Source organism: Danio aesculapii, chromosome 13 (genome assembly GCF_903798145.1).
Source record: "Danio aesculapii chromosome 13, fDanAes4.1, whole genome shotgun sequence".
NCBI classification, from domain to species: domain Eukaryota; kingdom Metazoa; phylum Chordata; class Actinopteri; order Cypriniformes; family Danionidae; genus Danio; species Danio aesculapii.
Window position 1 is genome coordinate 21,970,862 of NC_079447.1, and position 17,220 is coordinate 21,988,081.

Genomic DNA, 17,220 nt, shown 5'->3' on the forward strand with positions numbered 1-17,220 from the left:
CGCCTTAGCATCCCATCGGTCTCTGCGCTGCTGGGACAAAGAGAATAGAGGAGAGGCAGCTGTTTTGGGATGAGGGCCGGCAGGTGGTCTGTCTGGTTCATACTAAAGCTGATATCTATGTAACCTCGCCGGATTCGGTAGATTGGGCTCCGGTTGCCATTGTGCAGAGTTCAGCCTGTTTTATGATCAATCGCGGTTACAGCAGCGCTGGATGAGGCTGTTTCTATAGCAACCAGGTCACACCCATTGTGATTACATCATTCTCAACAGGCATCCATGATACCTGGAGAGGAAAACACGGAGAGGGTGGAGGAGGAAGGAAAGACTATTAAAAAAAAATAAAGACGAAAAATAGCCTATTTTATATAAACGTTCACACAGATAATGTGAGTTCAGAGGGACTCCATTTGTAGATACTGCGTTGTGCAAGTGTTGGCAATCAGTGTTTGTATAGCGATAGTGTATAGTTATAGTATAGCGATAGTGCATAGTTGTTTGAAGCTGAAACAAAACACTTGGCATGTCAACATTCTCTAGATTGTTGCTAGGGTATTCTAAGTGATTGCTATGTCATTTTATGTTGATTGGTAAGTGATTGGTTACACACACTAATGAAAAAGAAGCAAACATCAGGTTTTCTATGATACTTCAGTGCCTAAAAATTTTTCACTAATATATAGGTCAAAAGCAAGGCATCCAGTTTTGGAGTTTGCATCAAAATACACAAAAATTACAAACGTGATGTTAAAATATGAACTATTTATGTTTCTATAGTCAAAATAGTCATTCAGTGTAACATTTATAAGAAATGGACAACAAACACTTATTACTTTATGAAAGAATAAGCAATCTTTAGGTCATGATGTGTGTGTGACAATGTATATGCACAGCTATTGTTTTTCAGGCAATGATAAACTTTCGGTGAAGGCTTAATGTGACTATTTTCAATTTCATAAGGTTCCATTTACAGCATCAATGTTGTAATTTAATTAAAATAAAATCAGTTAAGTATACTTATACATTCATTTAGTTGTTCAAGCACAAAACGAGATGAAAGTGTAACCGCTAGTGCTGTAAGGATCAGCAGGCGAGCACAGAAACTCCATTGAAAATACTGGGGTAAAATAAATGGTCATATTTTAAAGACATGGCAGGGGGAAATGGAATTTAATGCAGTGCTTCATGTCCGGTCTGAGACCCACTTTATATCATATCTCAGTCAGGCAGTGAAGATTGCTGATTTTTAAAGAAATCAGACCTTAAACATGGCAATTTTGTATGTGTAATGTAAGACAGTTATAATTTTTGCTCAGGAAAAAAAATATTAAAAAGGACATTACCTAATGCACTGAAAAACTAAAGCTGTATTAAAACCATTTTAATCTTTCATACAGTAAACTAGTTATTTCTTCGCATTATATGCTTAAGTCATGATACAATTTTACCTTTTCACTCGTATGCAATTTGTCTGTCTATTTATGTTATTTGAATGACATCACAGATCCCCGAAGGACTATATGACATCACTATGAAGTCATTTCTTGTTTCTTGATGATTCATATCAAAGTCTCTAGAGTATAGACCCCTAACTGCATTCTCATGCTCACAGTGACATGCAAAAAGCAACACATAAATATTCAGTGATACATTTTTAAATCCACTCACAGGCCTGAAGCCAATGATTTATTAACTCATCTATTTGCATTTATCTATCTTTCAATTAAATTAAGTAACAAAATAATTATTTAAATAAATTCTTCTCAAACTTCAATACTTCTTAATCCCAAGACAAACAGTTTTCCTGATTACACTTTACAAAACCAAGCACAGTAAATGTGACATGAAGTGTTCAATTTTCCAGGGATACATGTGATTTGTGATGCTAGAGTCCAGTTTACTCGATTTTAAAACAGAAACGTGAGCACAATGCAGTGGTGCAGTATTTGTGTGTCTACTGTATATAAAGAGGCATCTATGAAGGGATTTTCCAGCAGGGAATCAGATAAATAGCTGTGCTTTTCTGCCAAGATTGGCTTGACACACCCTTCCCTGTCACATAATATGCGCAACCATTAAATCAATAATTAGGAACATGTATTCCCTTTAGATCTTAATATATTTGTATTGTTTGGTGGGGCTGCACATCCTGTCCACTTACAATCCTGTTGAGTTCAGGCATTTCCACAGTTGTGTGTGCAGCACTTTTGGTTTTTATTACACTTTTGGCACTCGGAAAATTGGTCTTTTGTGCAGTGTTGTTCTAATAAAATTGATTTATAGTACAGTGATGGAGATTAGGAGCAAAATGTACTGTATGAGTACCAGGATTGTGATCACAGATACTCTGCCGCCTGGGTCACCTATTTTTACGATTTTGTGTCAGCAGCCCAGATCGTTAACCAATAAGCTAGCACCAACCCTAATTAAAAGTCAAACTGGCACAGAAATGTGAAAAACGGCTTCCTTGAAGTTAATTGGTGAACACTGGCCAATGTTAAATTGTTTTTAAGGGATTGTTCAAGCAAAAATGGCATGTTGGGTCATTGTTTACACAACTTACAGCTTATTTTGTCCATACATGCAAGTCAAAGGTAACAAAAACTGTTTGATTAGCAACATTCTTCAAAATATCTTTTGTGTTCTGCAATATAGGAGTGAGTAAATGATGACAGAAATTTCTGTTTTATTTGTTGTAGTTGGTTGCACAAAGACAGACAAAGTGAGTGTGTCCTAAGGCTAAATGAAATGCGCATACAATATTAAAAAGGTGGGGGAGACAATGTGTCTCATGGGAATATAGTGTGCAGTGTCTCACACGTGCTCTTTTTCAGGTCCAGGTTTCAGAGCATGGCATGGCACTGACTGATCAGGAGAATCTAATTCGACTTAATAAGCAAGATTTCCCTTTATTAAGCCATCAGACAGAACGTGTAGGCCAAAAACATCAGCAATTTTTCAGGAGATCTTGTTATGGAAGCATTTTTCACATTCATATCTAGGAAAAGATAACATTACAAACTTTGATTTTAACCCTTGTGTACTGTTCAAATTGACTTCCCTTTTATTATGTTTGAGGCTGTTTTTGCGCCATTGACTTGCATTATGATATTTTTTGATTGCGAAGCCATGACACCAAATAATCACGCATTCTTGATTGTTGGTGTTTTCTCCTGTTAGGAAGAGGTAAAAATTTTGATTTTTACTGTTAATCATCAACTGATGATCAACTTTAAAAATTACAAATTTTACCATTACCCAACAACAGGGAAAACCAGCAACAATAATGGATTGTCATGGCTTCACAATCTAAAAATATCACTATAATGGAAGTCAGTGGGGCAAAAACAGCCACAAACATAACAAAAGGGTAATACATTTGCCCAGAGTGTTGAATTTAAAAAAAATTTCTAAGCATTTTCCTAAAATACATGTCAAACTTCGATTTGCCACCTAAAATAATTTCATTTGCTGAAACACAGAGAGAACGTTCTGGTCAAATTAAGACTCAAAATCACCCCAGAGTTGATGAAAACATTCTCAACAGCACACAAGGGATAAAACATATTTGATAAAAGGACAAAATAACTACAAAAATAGTTAATAATGTAAAGTACTACAATGCCATAAAGAATTGCAAATGACAAGTACAATAAATGCAATAGAGAAAAACTAAATTATTATGTAAGTATGTCTATAGATACAGTAATACTGTTAGGGCTGTGCGATTAATCGAAATCGAAATCGCAATCGTAAATTCTCAAGAGGCTGTGCTATGAAATGTATATGTATTATATCTCTCCCACCCAGAGCAAATGCGTGACTGCCGCCTGTGTATGACAGTCTTACTAGCCAATTGAATGACCACACTTTCGTTTTGCCCAATCAGAATTGCGCAACCGAATTATGCGGAACAGCCACAATAAAACAAACAAACATGAAAGTGCGGCCAAGTGGGATGATGGCGTCTGCCGCTTCAGAAGAATTAATAGACAAATTCATATCAAAGAATACAGCATGTCGGTAATATGGGAACACAGACACTGAACAAAACGTGTCATTTATAAAAGCTGTCGCAGAATTGTTGTCACAGCACGAGGAAATACAACAACCAGCACCTATAAAAGCACCGCAGACGGCTATATGAAAAGTGTCTAGCTAAAAAGTCAACTAAAAGTATTGCCAGTGACACTCAATCTAGTAGCAAGCAACAGCAAGGTACAATTTCAGAGTTGTTTGCAGCTGTTACACCATATGAAGAAACATCACGAAGGCAACTAACACCATAACTCAATACTGTATGCTCCAGTGAAAAATGAGTGTTTCATTTCTGAATATTTATAAACAAATCTGAGTAAAAGTTGGAGTTAGATAATATCTTTTCAGTTCCTTTTTTTATTAACACTCACTGCATTTTAGCAGTAAGAAGCTAAGATACACCATTGAGCTGAAGCTTGACTACAAAATTAAATCGCAAATCAAATCTGTTAAAATAAATAAATTGCAATTAGATATTTTCCCCAAATCGCACAGCCCTAGTAAGTGTTTCATTTATTGCAAATATGTATGAACAAAATTATTATGTAGTCAGGGAGACAGTCTTGATAATATCGAGCAGAACTTTAAAGAAACAGGTGGACATTAAAGGGTTTTTCCTCACAGAATTTTGAGTAATGCAGTTTTTCACGAGGGTTTCTGCTGTTAAACACAATTACTTAAAAATGAGGTCAATCAATTAACCACCTTTTAGTTCACTAAAGGTTTGTCATTGTTCAATATGACACAAGTTAATGGCATTTTTACTTGCAAAACTTCATTGGTTTCTACCTATATTGCCTTTGCCAATGACCTTTCACTTAGGAAGTGACTGGTTGGGTGTCATTTCGGCCTTGCTGCCAAGCTGGATGTGCATTTCTGATGCTATAATTACCCTCCGACATTTAAACACCACACCAGCACACAATTACCCCCCCACTACCACCACCTTCTTATTTTAAGCTGGCCCCCGGCCCCCTAAGCAATGTGTGTAAGGAAAACTGGAGCACAGTATCTATAGCAACTGCTGCTGTCCCCTTTCTTTCTCATCTTACTCTTCACACTTGTCACATCGGACGCATGAAACAAGCTGGATTAATTAGGTTCTGTTTATGGGTCACACATGATTTTGGTTTGATTGTGTGTTTTTGTTTTAGTCTGGGCTATTTGTCACCCGGTGTGCAGTGTATGTGGGTGTGTGTATGTCCATTATTAGCCAATGGTAGTATGAGCCGGTCCCCCTCCCTCTCATTCTCTGCCTTTCTCTCTCTCTCTCCTTTTGTGTGCGTTCCCACTCTGTCTCTCTCTCTCTCTTTCTTGCTGTCCGCAATCATGGGTGGTTCAGGTCAGTATCTTTCTCTCTCTTCTGGTAGCTTTGGTGTTTTAGAACCAAAAGTCAGGTATCAGGAAATCAGGAGTGTGTCTATAATGATGCTGTTAACACTAACATTGATGGATAATTGAATTTCGGTGGTTGTCGTTGTGTGTATTTGATTTTAGAACCGGTGTTAATGTCAAGGATACTGTATATCCTTTAACTAGTGTTATTAGTAGTAGTAGTAGTTATAGTAGAGTACATTAAGTCAATAATTAAAGGTGTATGGAAGGAGAAAGACTGTAAACGTTGCAGTTTTAAAGTCTTGTTCTGTTTAAAGAGGCAGGGATTTATCAGAGTGTAAAGAGTTATTTATATTTATACAATTGCTATGCTTTTTTCAGTTAACACTATGATAGATGAGAGACCATGAGAATTGAGTTACTGATAGTGTATGCAACTCTCAATGAAAGAGTGTGCACTTGGATTCAAGCAAAAATCTTGAGATAAAAATGGCCGATATTTCTGCCCTCCTCTAAGCTCTGCCTGTCTAAATTTAGCCCTGCGGGACCGATGGGAGACTCACACAGGGGACTACAGATGTCGTGCACACGCTAGAGTGTGACGAACCAGCTCCTGTTAGTGTGTGTAACAGTTTCATCCCAAGCTGCAACCAGAGGTGTAAAAATACAGGTGTAAAAATAAAAGGGGAACACACATCTGCTACAGGAGGCTCGTGGTTGCTACAGAGACTGAAGAGATGACTCAGAGATCTCAATCTTCTGGTTCTCATGGCAACAAGTTAACAATTATATTTCTTCTTTGTGATATTTAAAGAAAGATGGAAAGGTGAATGTGTTTTATCCAGCAGCCGTCAGAGAAGCAAGCCTAGTCCTGAAATGTCCACCAGCACATGGGTATTAGACCTGCTTGGTTATGACATATCATTACTAGAACGAACTTGCATAGAATAGTGTAAATATTATAACTCAATTCAAATCTAGTTTATTTGTATAGCGCTTTTCACAAGAGTGCTTATTTAAAGCAGCTTTATAAAAAGTGTGCGTCTAGGCATGGGACGGTAACCATTTTCAAGGTGTACCGCGGTTTTTCCAAAGCTGTTTTAAATTGTAATGAAATCAGTGTTTTTGAAACTAGTGAAGACAGCAGAAGTCATTGATTCATTTGAATTATTTAGCCTGACATGGTTACTGTTCCAAAATACTTTAAATGTTTCTCAAAATAAAATATTTTGTGTTCAAAGGGGAAAAAAAGTTGTTGATTTTTACTCAGACATTTAAAAAGAATATATTTTAAAGCAGTAATCACAATACCGTAAACTGATATTTTTATCCAAGGTTCCTATACACCTTATTCTCCGCGAACGAGTGGGCGCAGCCATTTGAATCATTTTGGCTCGAGACTTCCGGTCTCATTCACTTACATTCTTTTTTAGATGTTAAAAACAGCTCGTTTTGCTGCTTGGTGTTGCAAACTGATATTTTCTTATTATAATATTCTACTTTGTCTGTATTGTCAAGCAAACACTTGTTTGTAGATTAAGTAGTTTGACCGTTTTCTGCCATTTATTATTTCCAGTCATTTCTCCCATAGGCAGCTGAATCGGAAGTTCTAAAACAATCGAAAAAAAACGCGCGCACTTCCGCATTGAAGAATAAGGTCAATACCATCAGAATCATATACTGGCCCATGCCTATGTGTGACATAGTTATGCTTCGTTCAGGATTTTTGCAGCCAATATCGATTACTGATTCCTTGTCATGGTGATCAGCGAATACAGAGTACCGATTCTGATGCTTCAAGCTTTATTAAGCATGTTCTCCCTCTATGGATGATACTTAAGTGGAGTATTATATCCCACTGCGGGTTTGTTTTTTAGTAGTGCAATATTTCTTTGACCAAAAGAATTAGGCACAAAAATCTCATTTAGATTTAATAATAATATAATTTAGTATAATGTGCTTTTTCAAAAGTGATATCTATTCTGTTTTTATTTTATTAGTAGTATTTGTTATCTTATTACGTCTTTGTAAAATGGAGTGTTTAGAAGAAAGTGTCTGGTGCATATGGAGAGGAAATAGTGTTTCCCCTACTGGTGCTTTGTTTGTTAGTAGTGTAAGTTTTCTTTGACCACATGAACTGGTCACAAAGTAAATAAATACTTGTAATAAGATTTATGTTTTGAATCTTGCTATTCATCAAAGAATAAAAAAAAATTAAGTTCATAGTTTCTATTAAAAATATTAAATAGCCATTTTCAGAACCGATAATTATAAATTATTCTTGAACTTTAAATCAGACCAAAGGTTATGTTTACACAACAATGGTGTACTTTGTAATCGAAAAGTAGTTTCTCCTGCAGATAACATTAAAATAATCCAATTATTAAAGATCTAACTAAAGATCTAAATGACTAAATATCAATTAAAGAAATCCATTACTAACAATCAGTGAGTAAAATGCTGTCATATGCATGGCAGGCCTGTATTATAGAGGGTCACCACATTTCTCTTGTCATGTGGCCAAAGCATATTTTTCAAACTTGTCTAAATTTGTTTTGTAATGTACCTTTAATAATAATAATAATAATAATAATAATAATTCCTTACATTTATATAGTGCTTTACACATTTTTGGGGGGAATCTCCTCATCCACCACCAGTAGGATAACCCTTAGTGGTTTAGGGTGACTTCAGCATCCACCAATGTAAGCACTCTGTATGGACATGCTAAATATGCAAATGCTGTTTGTCAGATTGGTAGTAGATGTAAATGCAAGCCATTTAGATGCACATTGACAGCAATTATATGCTGTGGCTTTCTGTGGGAGATCCTTTATAGCTGAGTTCTGGCCCATAATAACAAGTTATACTTAGTTTCTGAGTGTGGTTCATTTTAATCTGTTAATTGTATATAGACTGACTGCCCAACACTTTCCCAGTGATGTTGTACTGGTTAGTTGACAGGGAAACAGTGGTGCTGATTTGGTTTAAACGCTAGTTGTACAGCTTGTGTCTGGATAATTATTGGATGCATGTCAGGGCTGGTTACTAAAAGGTTTGAACCCTGCAAGGGGTGATCAGAGCAAGACACTTAACATTAAACTGATCCACTGGGATTTACCCTGTAACTTAAGATGGTACAAGTCTATAATGGTGTTGCAGAAACAACTTCAATCCCCCAGAGTAGAGGGAGGATAGGTTATGTGTCAACTAGGTTTTGCCTATTATCTGTTCTATTTTACATTTATATATTTGATCAGATACTAAAACTAAACCTGCACTTTAAAGCTTGTCCAACCTTTCCGTTTCACTGCTATTTTTAAGTGCTGGTTGGTTTGGTGAAGGTTTATACTGTAGATTACTCTGAATGCTCATTACATTTCAGCACTTCTGATAATGGAACTATTTGTACTGTCTTACCCAGCAGCAATAATTAACCCAGTAGAGTGTGTGTGCACACAGATGGTTAGGGTTAGATAAGTTGATAACCGGTGCTGTGAGAGGTAGACAGGTGTGAACTGATAGTCTCAAGGTTACACTTTCTCCAAATGGAAAATGCTGGATTCCTACAGTCAAGAAACATTTGATGAGAATTTAGACCTGACTCCTAGATTTTTTTAAGTCACATTTGTGGGGGGGAAATGTTGAGATTTCTATGGTGAGCATGCTTTTTATAAGCCCTGCAGTGAAATATTTTACACTAAATAAGCTCCATGTTGTGAAGATGTGCCTGTAGTCATTTTCATAAATGCATGTGCTGCATGATCCTCAAACAATGCAAATTCTGTCATCCTTAAAACCATTTCAAACACAATAAACATCTTGTGTCGAGCTGTGGATGAGCATATTGGAGTTTTTATGGACAGCTTAAGCTATCACACCTCCTATTCTCTACGGTTTGTAAAATAAAATGGATTTACATGAGCCCTGAGTGTGTGGTTTTTGCGTGTGTGATATTATAAGTAAAAGCAGGTCCATTTTTGTATGAGTTCTAGATAAATTGTGATCGTGAAAACTATTGCGTGTTGATTGAATTCACTTTAATGCCAGATTTATAAATAAGTGAGGTTTTAAATGTTACTATGGAACACATAACACTAAATGTTTTAGAATTATATTTACCAGATCAAAAAAGTGAAAACAACATTTTAGAATATATATTGCTATAATCAGAAAACTAAATATGATCCTTCAAAGTCTTGTTTCCATTGCCTTCCTAAAACCTCATAATTACAATTATAAATGTGCAGTAAAAGTGAACTGAACATTTAGGCCCAAACCCAATTCTATTTATGTACCCCTACCCCTTCCCTTGGCCCTTGAAGGGGAAGTGCTTCAAAATTTACCCCTAAACAAATAGGACACCACTACAGTACCGTACACGTCATCATGTCATCAATCTCTTGCTTCATATGAGATCAGAAGATCACGACTGCTGTAGGTATTCCAGTTGTGTTATTTTTTGGCATTTATCTTCAGGAAATCACTGAAGGCATATATCATGTTATCATAATGATATAATGTGGAAATAAGCTCGTTATTGTACTGTGCATTTCCACAGTGGCCATATTCATCTATGTAAACACACAAAAAACAACATTAACATTATAGCAGACACAGTAAAAAGCTCATTCCCAGCCTCTAGATTTTTCTGGCAGGGTATTTGAGTGTCAGAGTGACAATGTGGGACTGCTCTACAGGAGTTATTATTATGGAATATAGATAGCAAAATTTAGCGGTTTTTATTTTAGCGTTTTTTTTTTTTAAAGCATGACAATAAAACATGAATGCGGTTATGAATATATTAAAACATATGCTTGTTTGTTGTAAAAATTTGTAATAATGACAAAAAAAACAACAAATTTGTGGATCAGCTACCATGGCAGCATAGCTGCACCCGGAAGGAGGTGTATTCTGGGAAATTTTCTTACCCCTTGGTTTCGAGTGTGGTCCTGAAATCTCTCCATTTTAAGGGGTATCTAGCTCTTCCCTTTAGCCCTATGCCTTTAAGCTAAAGAGAATTGGGACACCCCTACCCTAGGGGAAGGGCTAACGGGCAGAATTTGTAATTGGGCCTTAGTCAAAAATGAGACATTATACAGTAGTCGACATTTGAAGTGGTTCAAAACCTTCCATCAAATTCTAGTCTTTGTTTTTCGACCCACTTCAATTGTTGACTACTGTATATAGTCAGTAGTGTAGTTATGTATGAAACCGAAATCAACCTTTAAATGACTCTGCCTTTTTGTTTTCAAACAGAACTGAAAACAAGCTAAATGTATAATGTAGAAGTCTTTTCATCCACACATCCAGTAGGTTCCTATTAGAACTGTAAATGTGACCATGTACAATGTAAATACTAAGCAGTAATATAAGATATCAGTAATATACTAATATGGTAAAATAAGATATCTACAGTTCATAATGATTTACAGAGCACTTTTTAAATAAAAAGTACAGTGAAAAGCTCAAGTTCTTGGATCTCTTGGTAATATTTCTGCACAGTAAGGATGAGAACTGACCGCTTGATTGAACTCTAGTTTAAATGAAGCATGATTCTTGCTCTAATCATGTTCTTCTCTCTCTCTCTCTCCTCAGTGGTGGATCTGGTACACTGGCGGGATCTGAAGCAGTCTGGACTGGTGTTTGGCAGTGTGCTGCTGCTGCTCTTCTCTTTAACCCAGTTCAGCGTGGTGAGTGTTATTGCGTATCTGGCTCTGGCTGTCCTCTCCGCTACCATCAGCTTCCGAGTCTACAAATCAGTCCTGCAGGCAGTGCAGAAAACCGACGAGGGCCATCCCTTCAAGTTAGTCCAGTGTCTTTTCTATTTGTAGATTCTGAATAAAGATTGGCCTTCCACTCATATGGCTTTCTCTCATTGTTCAGGTCCTATCTGGAGGTGGAAATCTCTCTTTCTGCCGATCAGATCAGTAAGTATGTGGACAAGACTCAGCTGTACATCAACACCACCATGAAGGAGCTCCGCAGGCTGTTCCTGGTTCAAGATCTGGTCGACTCTATTAAGGTGAAAATGGCTACGAACATTTCACTCATGAACATTTTTGTCAAACTCATGACTATTGTTGCATAAAAAAAGGACACTACACTACTATTGACCTTATTCTTGACGTATGAGCAGACGCAGCCATTGGAATCTTTATGGCTTGGGACTTCCGCTCTCATTCGCTTCCTCTTAAAAACAGCTTGTTTTGTGCTTGATGTTGCAAACTGATATAGTCTTATTATAATATAGTCATGAACATTTGTTTGTATAGCATGTAGTTTGACCATTTTCTGTCAGTTTTTTTATTTATAATAATTTCTCCCAACTAAAAAAAAGACGGAGCACACTTCTGCATTGTAGGAAAAGGTCAATACAGTAAATGCTTATTCTAAATGAGTATATGCCATTTTGGATGCAGATCTTTAGTATCAATAGCTATGTTTCCATCCAAAAATGAGAATTATTATGCGCAAAGCTGGAATATTGCATAAAAGATGTGCGAATAAAGTCACGTTTCCATCCAATGAGTCAAAGAGAATAAAATCTGCACTTCCTGGTTAACTTGTGCCAATTTTATTCTCTTTGACTCATTGGATGGAAACGTGACTTTGTTCGCACATCTTTTATGCAATATTCTAGTTTTGAGCATAATAATTCTCATTTTTGGAATTATGAAAGGGTTTTAGAATAACCAAAATAACATTTCAGATGTTTTGCAATGTGGTCAGCCTGCTGGCTTGTCCATTCACACACATTTTTATCATCACATGATCTCTTATAACAAAATCTTTTTTTAATGTGAATACCAGTGGCGTTGCGGGGGTGGCGAGGGGCTTCTTTGGGGCTAAAGGCTGATTTATACTTCTGCGTCAAGCGCACGCGTATGCAACGGTGCGGCCTATGCATGGACGCATAGCCCTCGCTGACGCGCACCTCTCAAAAAATTTAACTACACGTCGCAACGACGCGTAGCACAAGCTCTGTGATTGGTCGGCTTGGTAGCGCTGATGAGTGTGGGCGGGACCGAGAAACGCATGAGTCCGATGGAGCGATTGTTTACAAGTGTGGAGTCCCTTGAAGGAGCTTCAGATGGAAAGTTTTGTTTTGTGTTTACTTCATGGTTAAAGTTGTTGCACGTCCGCCGGTTCCCGCCTCAAAATGAGCGAGTTTGAACCACTTGTACATTAAGGAAGCGTTCAGAAAAAACAAAACACCAGCGAAGAAACTCGACACAGAGAAACATAAACACCTCACTGCCAACTAGCGTTTCGGAAGTATTGTAGCAGAGCAACAGAAACAGCACGCAAAAGTATGAATGCACAGCTGCGCGCGTTGCATGCATCATGAGTCACGACAATCCCTTGACGCAGAAGTATAAACCAGGCTTAAGCCCCTTATCCATTTCGACCCTAACGACGCATACTGGAATTTGTTCTGTTAAAAAAAAGTGTTTCCATCGTAGCTTATGGCCATTGTTTCTTATCGAATACAAGTTTATCCTACTCCGTTATGCGCATCAATTTTGAAAATATGCAAAAAAAAAAAATGCATGCGCATTTTGGCGTTTCCATTAACCGATTTTTTTATGCACATATACAAAATGTGCATAAAAATAGGTGGATGGAAACGTAGCTTTTATTGACCTTACTCTGCAATATGGAAGCACTTTAATGTGTTAAAAATTCTGATTCATTAGCCTATAGGGGAATGACTAGAAATAATAAACTGTAGTTTAAACTGTATTAGTTTGAACTGTAGTACAGTCAAATTACTTCTCTTCAATTATGACAGTACATAAAAATATAAATAATACGAAAAAAATATTTGCAACAAGCAGCTTAACAAGCGTTTTTTTCAGCTAAAAATCAATGGAAGCAAATGAGACCAGAAGTCTCAAGCCAATGATGTTCCAGTGGCTCATACATGGTCAATAGGTGCACTCAATTTCACTTCACTGGTTGATAGAGAAGTGGTTTTGAGCTTCATCTCTTTGCAAAGACAGATGTACATTATTTTAAAGATATATTAGTATTAATAATATTGTTTAGACAGTGGAAATGTTACTGACTGTTCCTTTGAAGGTTTTTGAAGCTAATTGGCAATGAAATATTAATTTGGCAACAAAAGCACCTGTTCCCTGACACCAAATATCTGTGTGTTTAGTTTGCAGTGTTGATGTGGTTGTTGACCTATGTTGGAGCTCTGTTTAATGGCCTGACCTTGTTGATTCTGGGTAAGAATACAAAACAAACATTCACTTCTATTAAAAAGACTGGGGTTGTTGTTCGATTTAAGAGTTTATGCTTCACTGAGGCTGCATTTATCAAATATATATATATATATATATATATATATATATATATATATATATATATATATATATATATATATTTGAATAAAATGACAATGTATTTTAACACACAGAAGATGTAATTTATTCAAAAATATAAGACATCATAAAATGTGGAATGTTACCTTGCAGTTATCACATTATGGCAAAATCCAAATAAAATACCTTCTTAAATTCTATTATTTTTGATCTGGTTACTTATCAGTTGACTATAATGATCTAAACTAGTAGTTGCAGACAGGTACTAAACATCTTGGAATTTTAAATAAAATTCAATAAACTCTCTCCTTTATCAGAGCTATTTCTCAGTAAACAAATGATGGTTTAAGCAACGTTCAGCAGTTTCTATTGTTTAGTTGTTTGTGGTCTGATTTCCATCCATATCTTAAGTACACACTCAAAATTCCTGGTCAGGAAGGTCTGTGATCTGACTGCTGTAGGTCAGGGTGTTCTAACCTCAAACAGCTGTCATCAGATGACATCATGCAGCTCATTTGGCCTGACTCTGTCTCTCCTTTGTCTTTTTCTTTTTAGCGGTGATTTCCATGTTTAGTGTGCCAGTGGTTTACGAGAAGTACCAGGTAATGTTTCTCCCTCATCAATCAGTTTATCTAAGGTTCATGTTGTCCTACAATATCTCTGAGTATGCAAGTGTTGAGGAAGAGCTACAGTTCAGCGGGCTGTTCCATAAAACAAGATTAGAAAACAAGTCAGGCTTATTTTGTTAAGTCAGGTTTATTAATTGCGGATACTGTTTAATAAATCAAATTTATGATAGTTCCAACTCTGGCAACTTATGCTGAGAACCTAGCCTGATTCGGGGCAGGTTAACTCTTAAGTTCATGCTCAAAAGTTATGTTAACATTCACCTGCCATAATTTGATGCCATTTTAATTCACTTAACCTCTTAATTTTAATGTAACACTCTATAGTCGCTTAATAGTAAATAAATAAATATACACACACACACACACCAAACATCTTTAAGAATAGAACTATGTTGCATTCAAATAGAAACAAGTTATTGCAAACAAAACAAATACAAACTACTACATAATCAATGAATCTATGCTCGACCTTTAGGGTCTCACGACAGTAATGTGCATGAGCAGTTGTCTAGATTATTTAAATTGAACTCAGATTAGTTAGATCAAATGATCTTCAACTTGCTATTATGAAACCAATTTAAGCGTGGATGTCAGGTTGACTTTAATCCCCGCTTTTTTAAACGACTTTTATGAAACAGCCCCCTGACGTGCTAATATGTGTTTCTGATACACTGATCACAACAAACCGAGCTGTTTGACCAATCAGTGGAGTTCACTTTGTAAAAGGAGGAGCTTAACAAGGCTGGTTAATTTTATCAGCCATTTTCTAATTTAGACTTGCTCTCATCCATGTGTCAGATCATGTCATTTTTAGTTTGTATCATAATTAGTCTTCCTGACCCGTTTTGTTTATTTGGACTAGTTTTATTAAATTATATCTTTCACAAAGTCACATTTAATCATAGTTGCCAGATTGTAAAGATTAAATAAAACTCTGGGTATCTTATTTTTAAGCTCTCATTGGGGGATTTAAGTTCTTGACATCTGGCAACTGAAATACAAGAGTTTCTATTGCAGTCTGTGCTATTCTATGCTATTATTTGAAAAAAATAAAGAGTTTAGTAAAGTTTTTTTTTTTCTAACATGTGTATCATCTTTTTAGGTCAGTAATATTGTGGTGGTGAAATATTCACTTTATGATTTTTTTCCCCAAACAAATTAGTACAAGTAGTAAAAAAATTATAGCAGAGAATACATCTTTAATATTGGTACTATTGACATCTGTGCTGTGTCTCCTCACACACCTGTTTTTTTCTCTCTTTCAGACACAGATTGATCAATACTTAGGACTGGTGCGCACCCAGGTTAACTCAATAATGGGAAAGTGAGTTCTGCATTACTACTAGTAAACAAACCATCCTGGGCCTATATAAATGTGAATACATTTCAATTTTTAACACAAGATTAACCAACCCGACTGTCTGTTTATTTTACAGGATTAGAGAAAAGGTTCCTGGGGCCAAAAAGAAGGAATAAACTCTTCGCTTCTGTACAAGTAAACACTATAGCCAGTAAAAACTACAACTTTTGCCAGCACTGAAGGATCCCAACTACATAGGTGGCCAATACAGCGCCTCAAAAAAAAAAAAAAAGTAAAAAAAAAAGCATCAACAACAACAAAAAAAGATTGTCATGTTAGTACAACGGCACAGATAAGACCCCCACCATCCGTTGCCAGTCACAGGTGAAGTCCTGCATAAATAGCTAACACAGATTCACATAAACGACACCTTGTGGGCGATTTGTAGAGCTATAGATATACCAGAGGGACGCACACACACAGTGTTTCTCCCTTCCATTGCTTCTGATTTAAGTGCATGAAGTCCAGTCTTGAGTAAATATTTGTTATCTCTGCAGTGCTCTTCCTCTCTGCTTTATTTTGCAGTGCATATTTCCTGCTGTAAAACATTACACGAAAAATGAAAAATCATGCCTGTCATATAATCTCCTGCTGCCATGTCGATTAATCGCTTAATTCACCGTCACCAGTAGAGTGGCTCTGTGTACAGACATACTTATTAATATCAAGTTGAATTGTGGAATTTCTTTTCTTTCTTGCTTTCGGTTCCTTTCTGTGTATTTGAGCACAATGATAATTTGGAGATGTTATTACTAAATGTGTAACTGTCATTTTTGCAGAAACTGTAGGGACACGTGTAGGTGTTTAAAGACAAGCTTTGTGGTCCTTCTTTAGGGCATCTGATGGTCAGACTGCAGAGCTCCAGCTGTACTAAAACTCTGTCCAACTTTGTACGATGTTCAGTGTTCGGTTATTTTAAAGTCTTTAACTATTTGCACTCTGTATTTAATTGACGAATGAGAAAAATAAATGTTCCTTAATGTAAGAGGGTTGGCTGCCTTCACTTTGTCTTCATTTGCAGGCTCTGTTTCAAGTGATGCAGGTTTGAGTAATATGTTCAAAAACATCTATACCGTTTGCTAAATAAATCAGAGCCAAAATTTATTTGAACTATTTTCAAGAGTTTACACTTGGATATTGCTTGATACTAAATGCAGGTTTGGCATGATGTCCCGGGAGAAAACCCTGAGCTAGGAGATAATTGAGCAATTCAAGTATTTAACCAATTTAATTTGAGAAATAAAAATGTAATTTACGAACAAAAAAAGAGGTGCAAATAAAAATCAAGCAGTGCAAAAAAACTCAAATATTTGCAATAAAAAAAAAAAAAAAAAATATATATATATATATATATATATATATATATATATATATATATATATATATATATATATATATATATATATATTTGCAAAACATTATTTATCGCATTGCCTTTACAAAAGCAAATGTTACAAGGGAATTTGGGTGTTTACAGCAGGCCTGGACCTAGGGTTGGGTCGATAGACGATGCCTGCATCCATTGCCG

At 36.2% G+C, this 17,220-nt stretch overlaps 1 protein-coding gene across 1 annotated transcript in view; it reads left to right on the top strand.

Moving 5' to 3' along the window:
- The window catches only part of rtn1a (reticulon 1a), a 47,639-nt gene extending 30,962 nt beyond the window's left edge, over positions 1 to 16,677 (top strand). The window contains 6 exon segments of the mRNA XM_056470393.1: positions 10,969 to 11,176; positions 11,257 to 11,395; positions 13,538 to 13,607; positions 14,259 to 14,305; positions 15,598 to 15,656; positions 15,769 to 16,677. Coding sequence (XP_056326368.1) covers positions 10,969 to 11,176; positions 11,257 to 11,395; positions 13,538 to 13,607; positions 14,259 to 14,305; positions 15,598 to 15,656; positions 15,769 to 15,808 — 563 coding nt within the window. The 3' untranslated portion in view covers positions 15,809 to 16,677.
- The last annotated feature ends 543 nt before the right edge of the window (positions 16,678 to 17,220 follow it).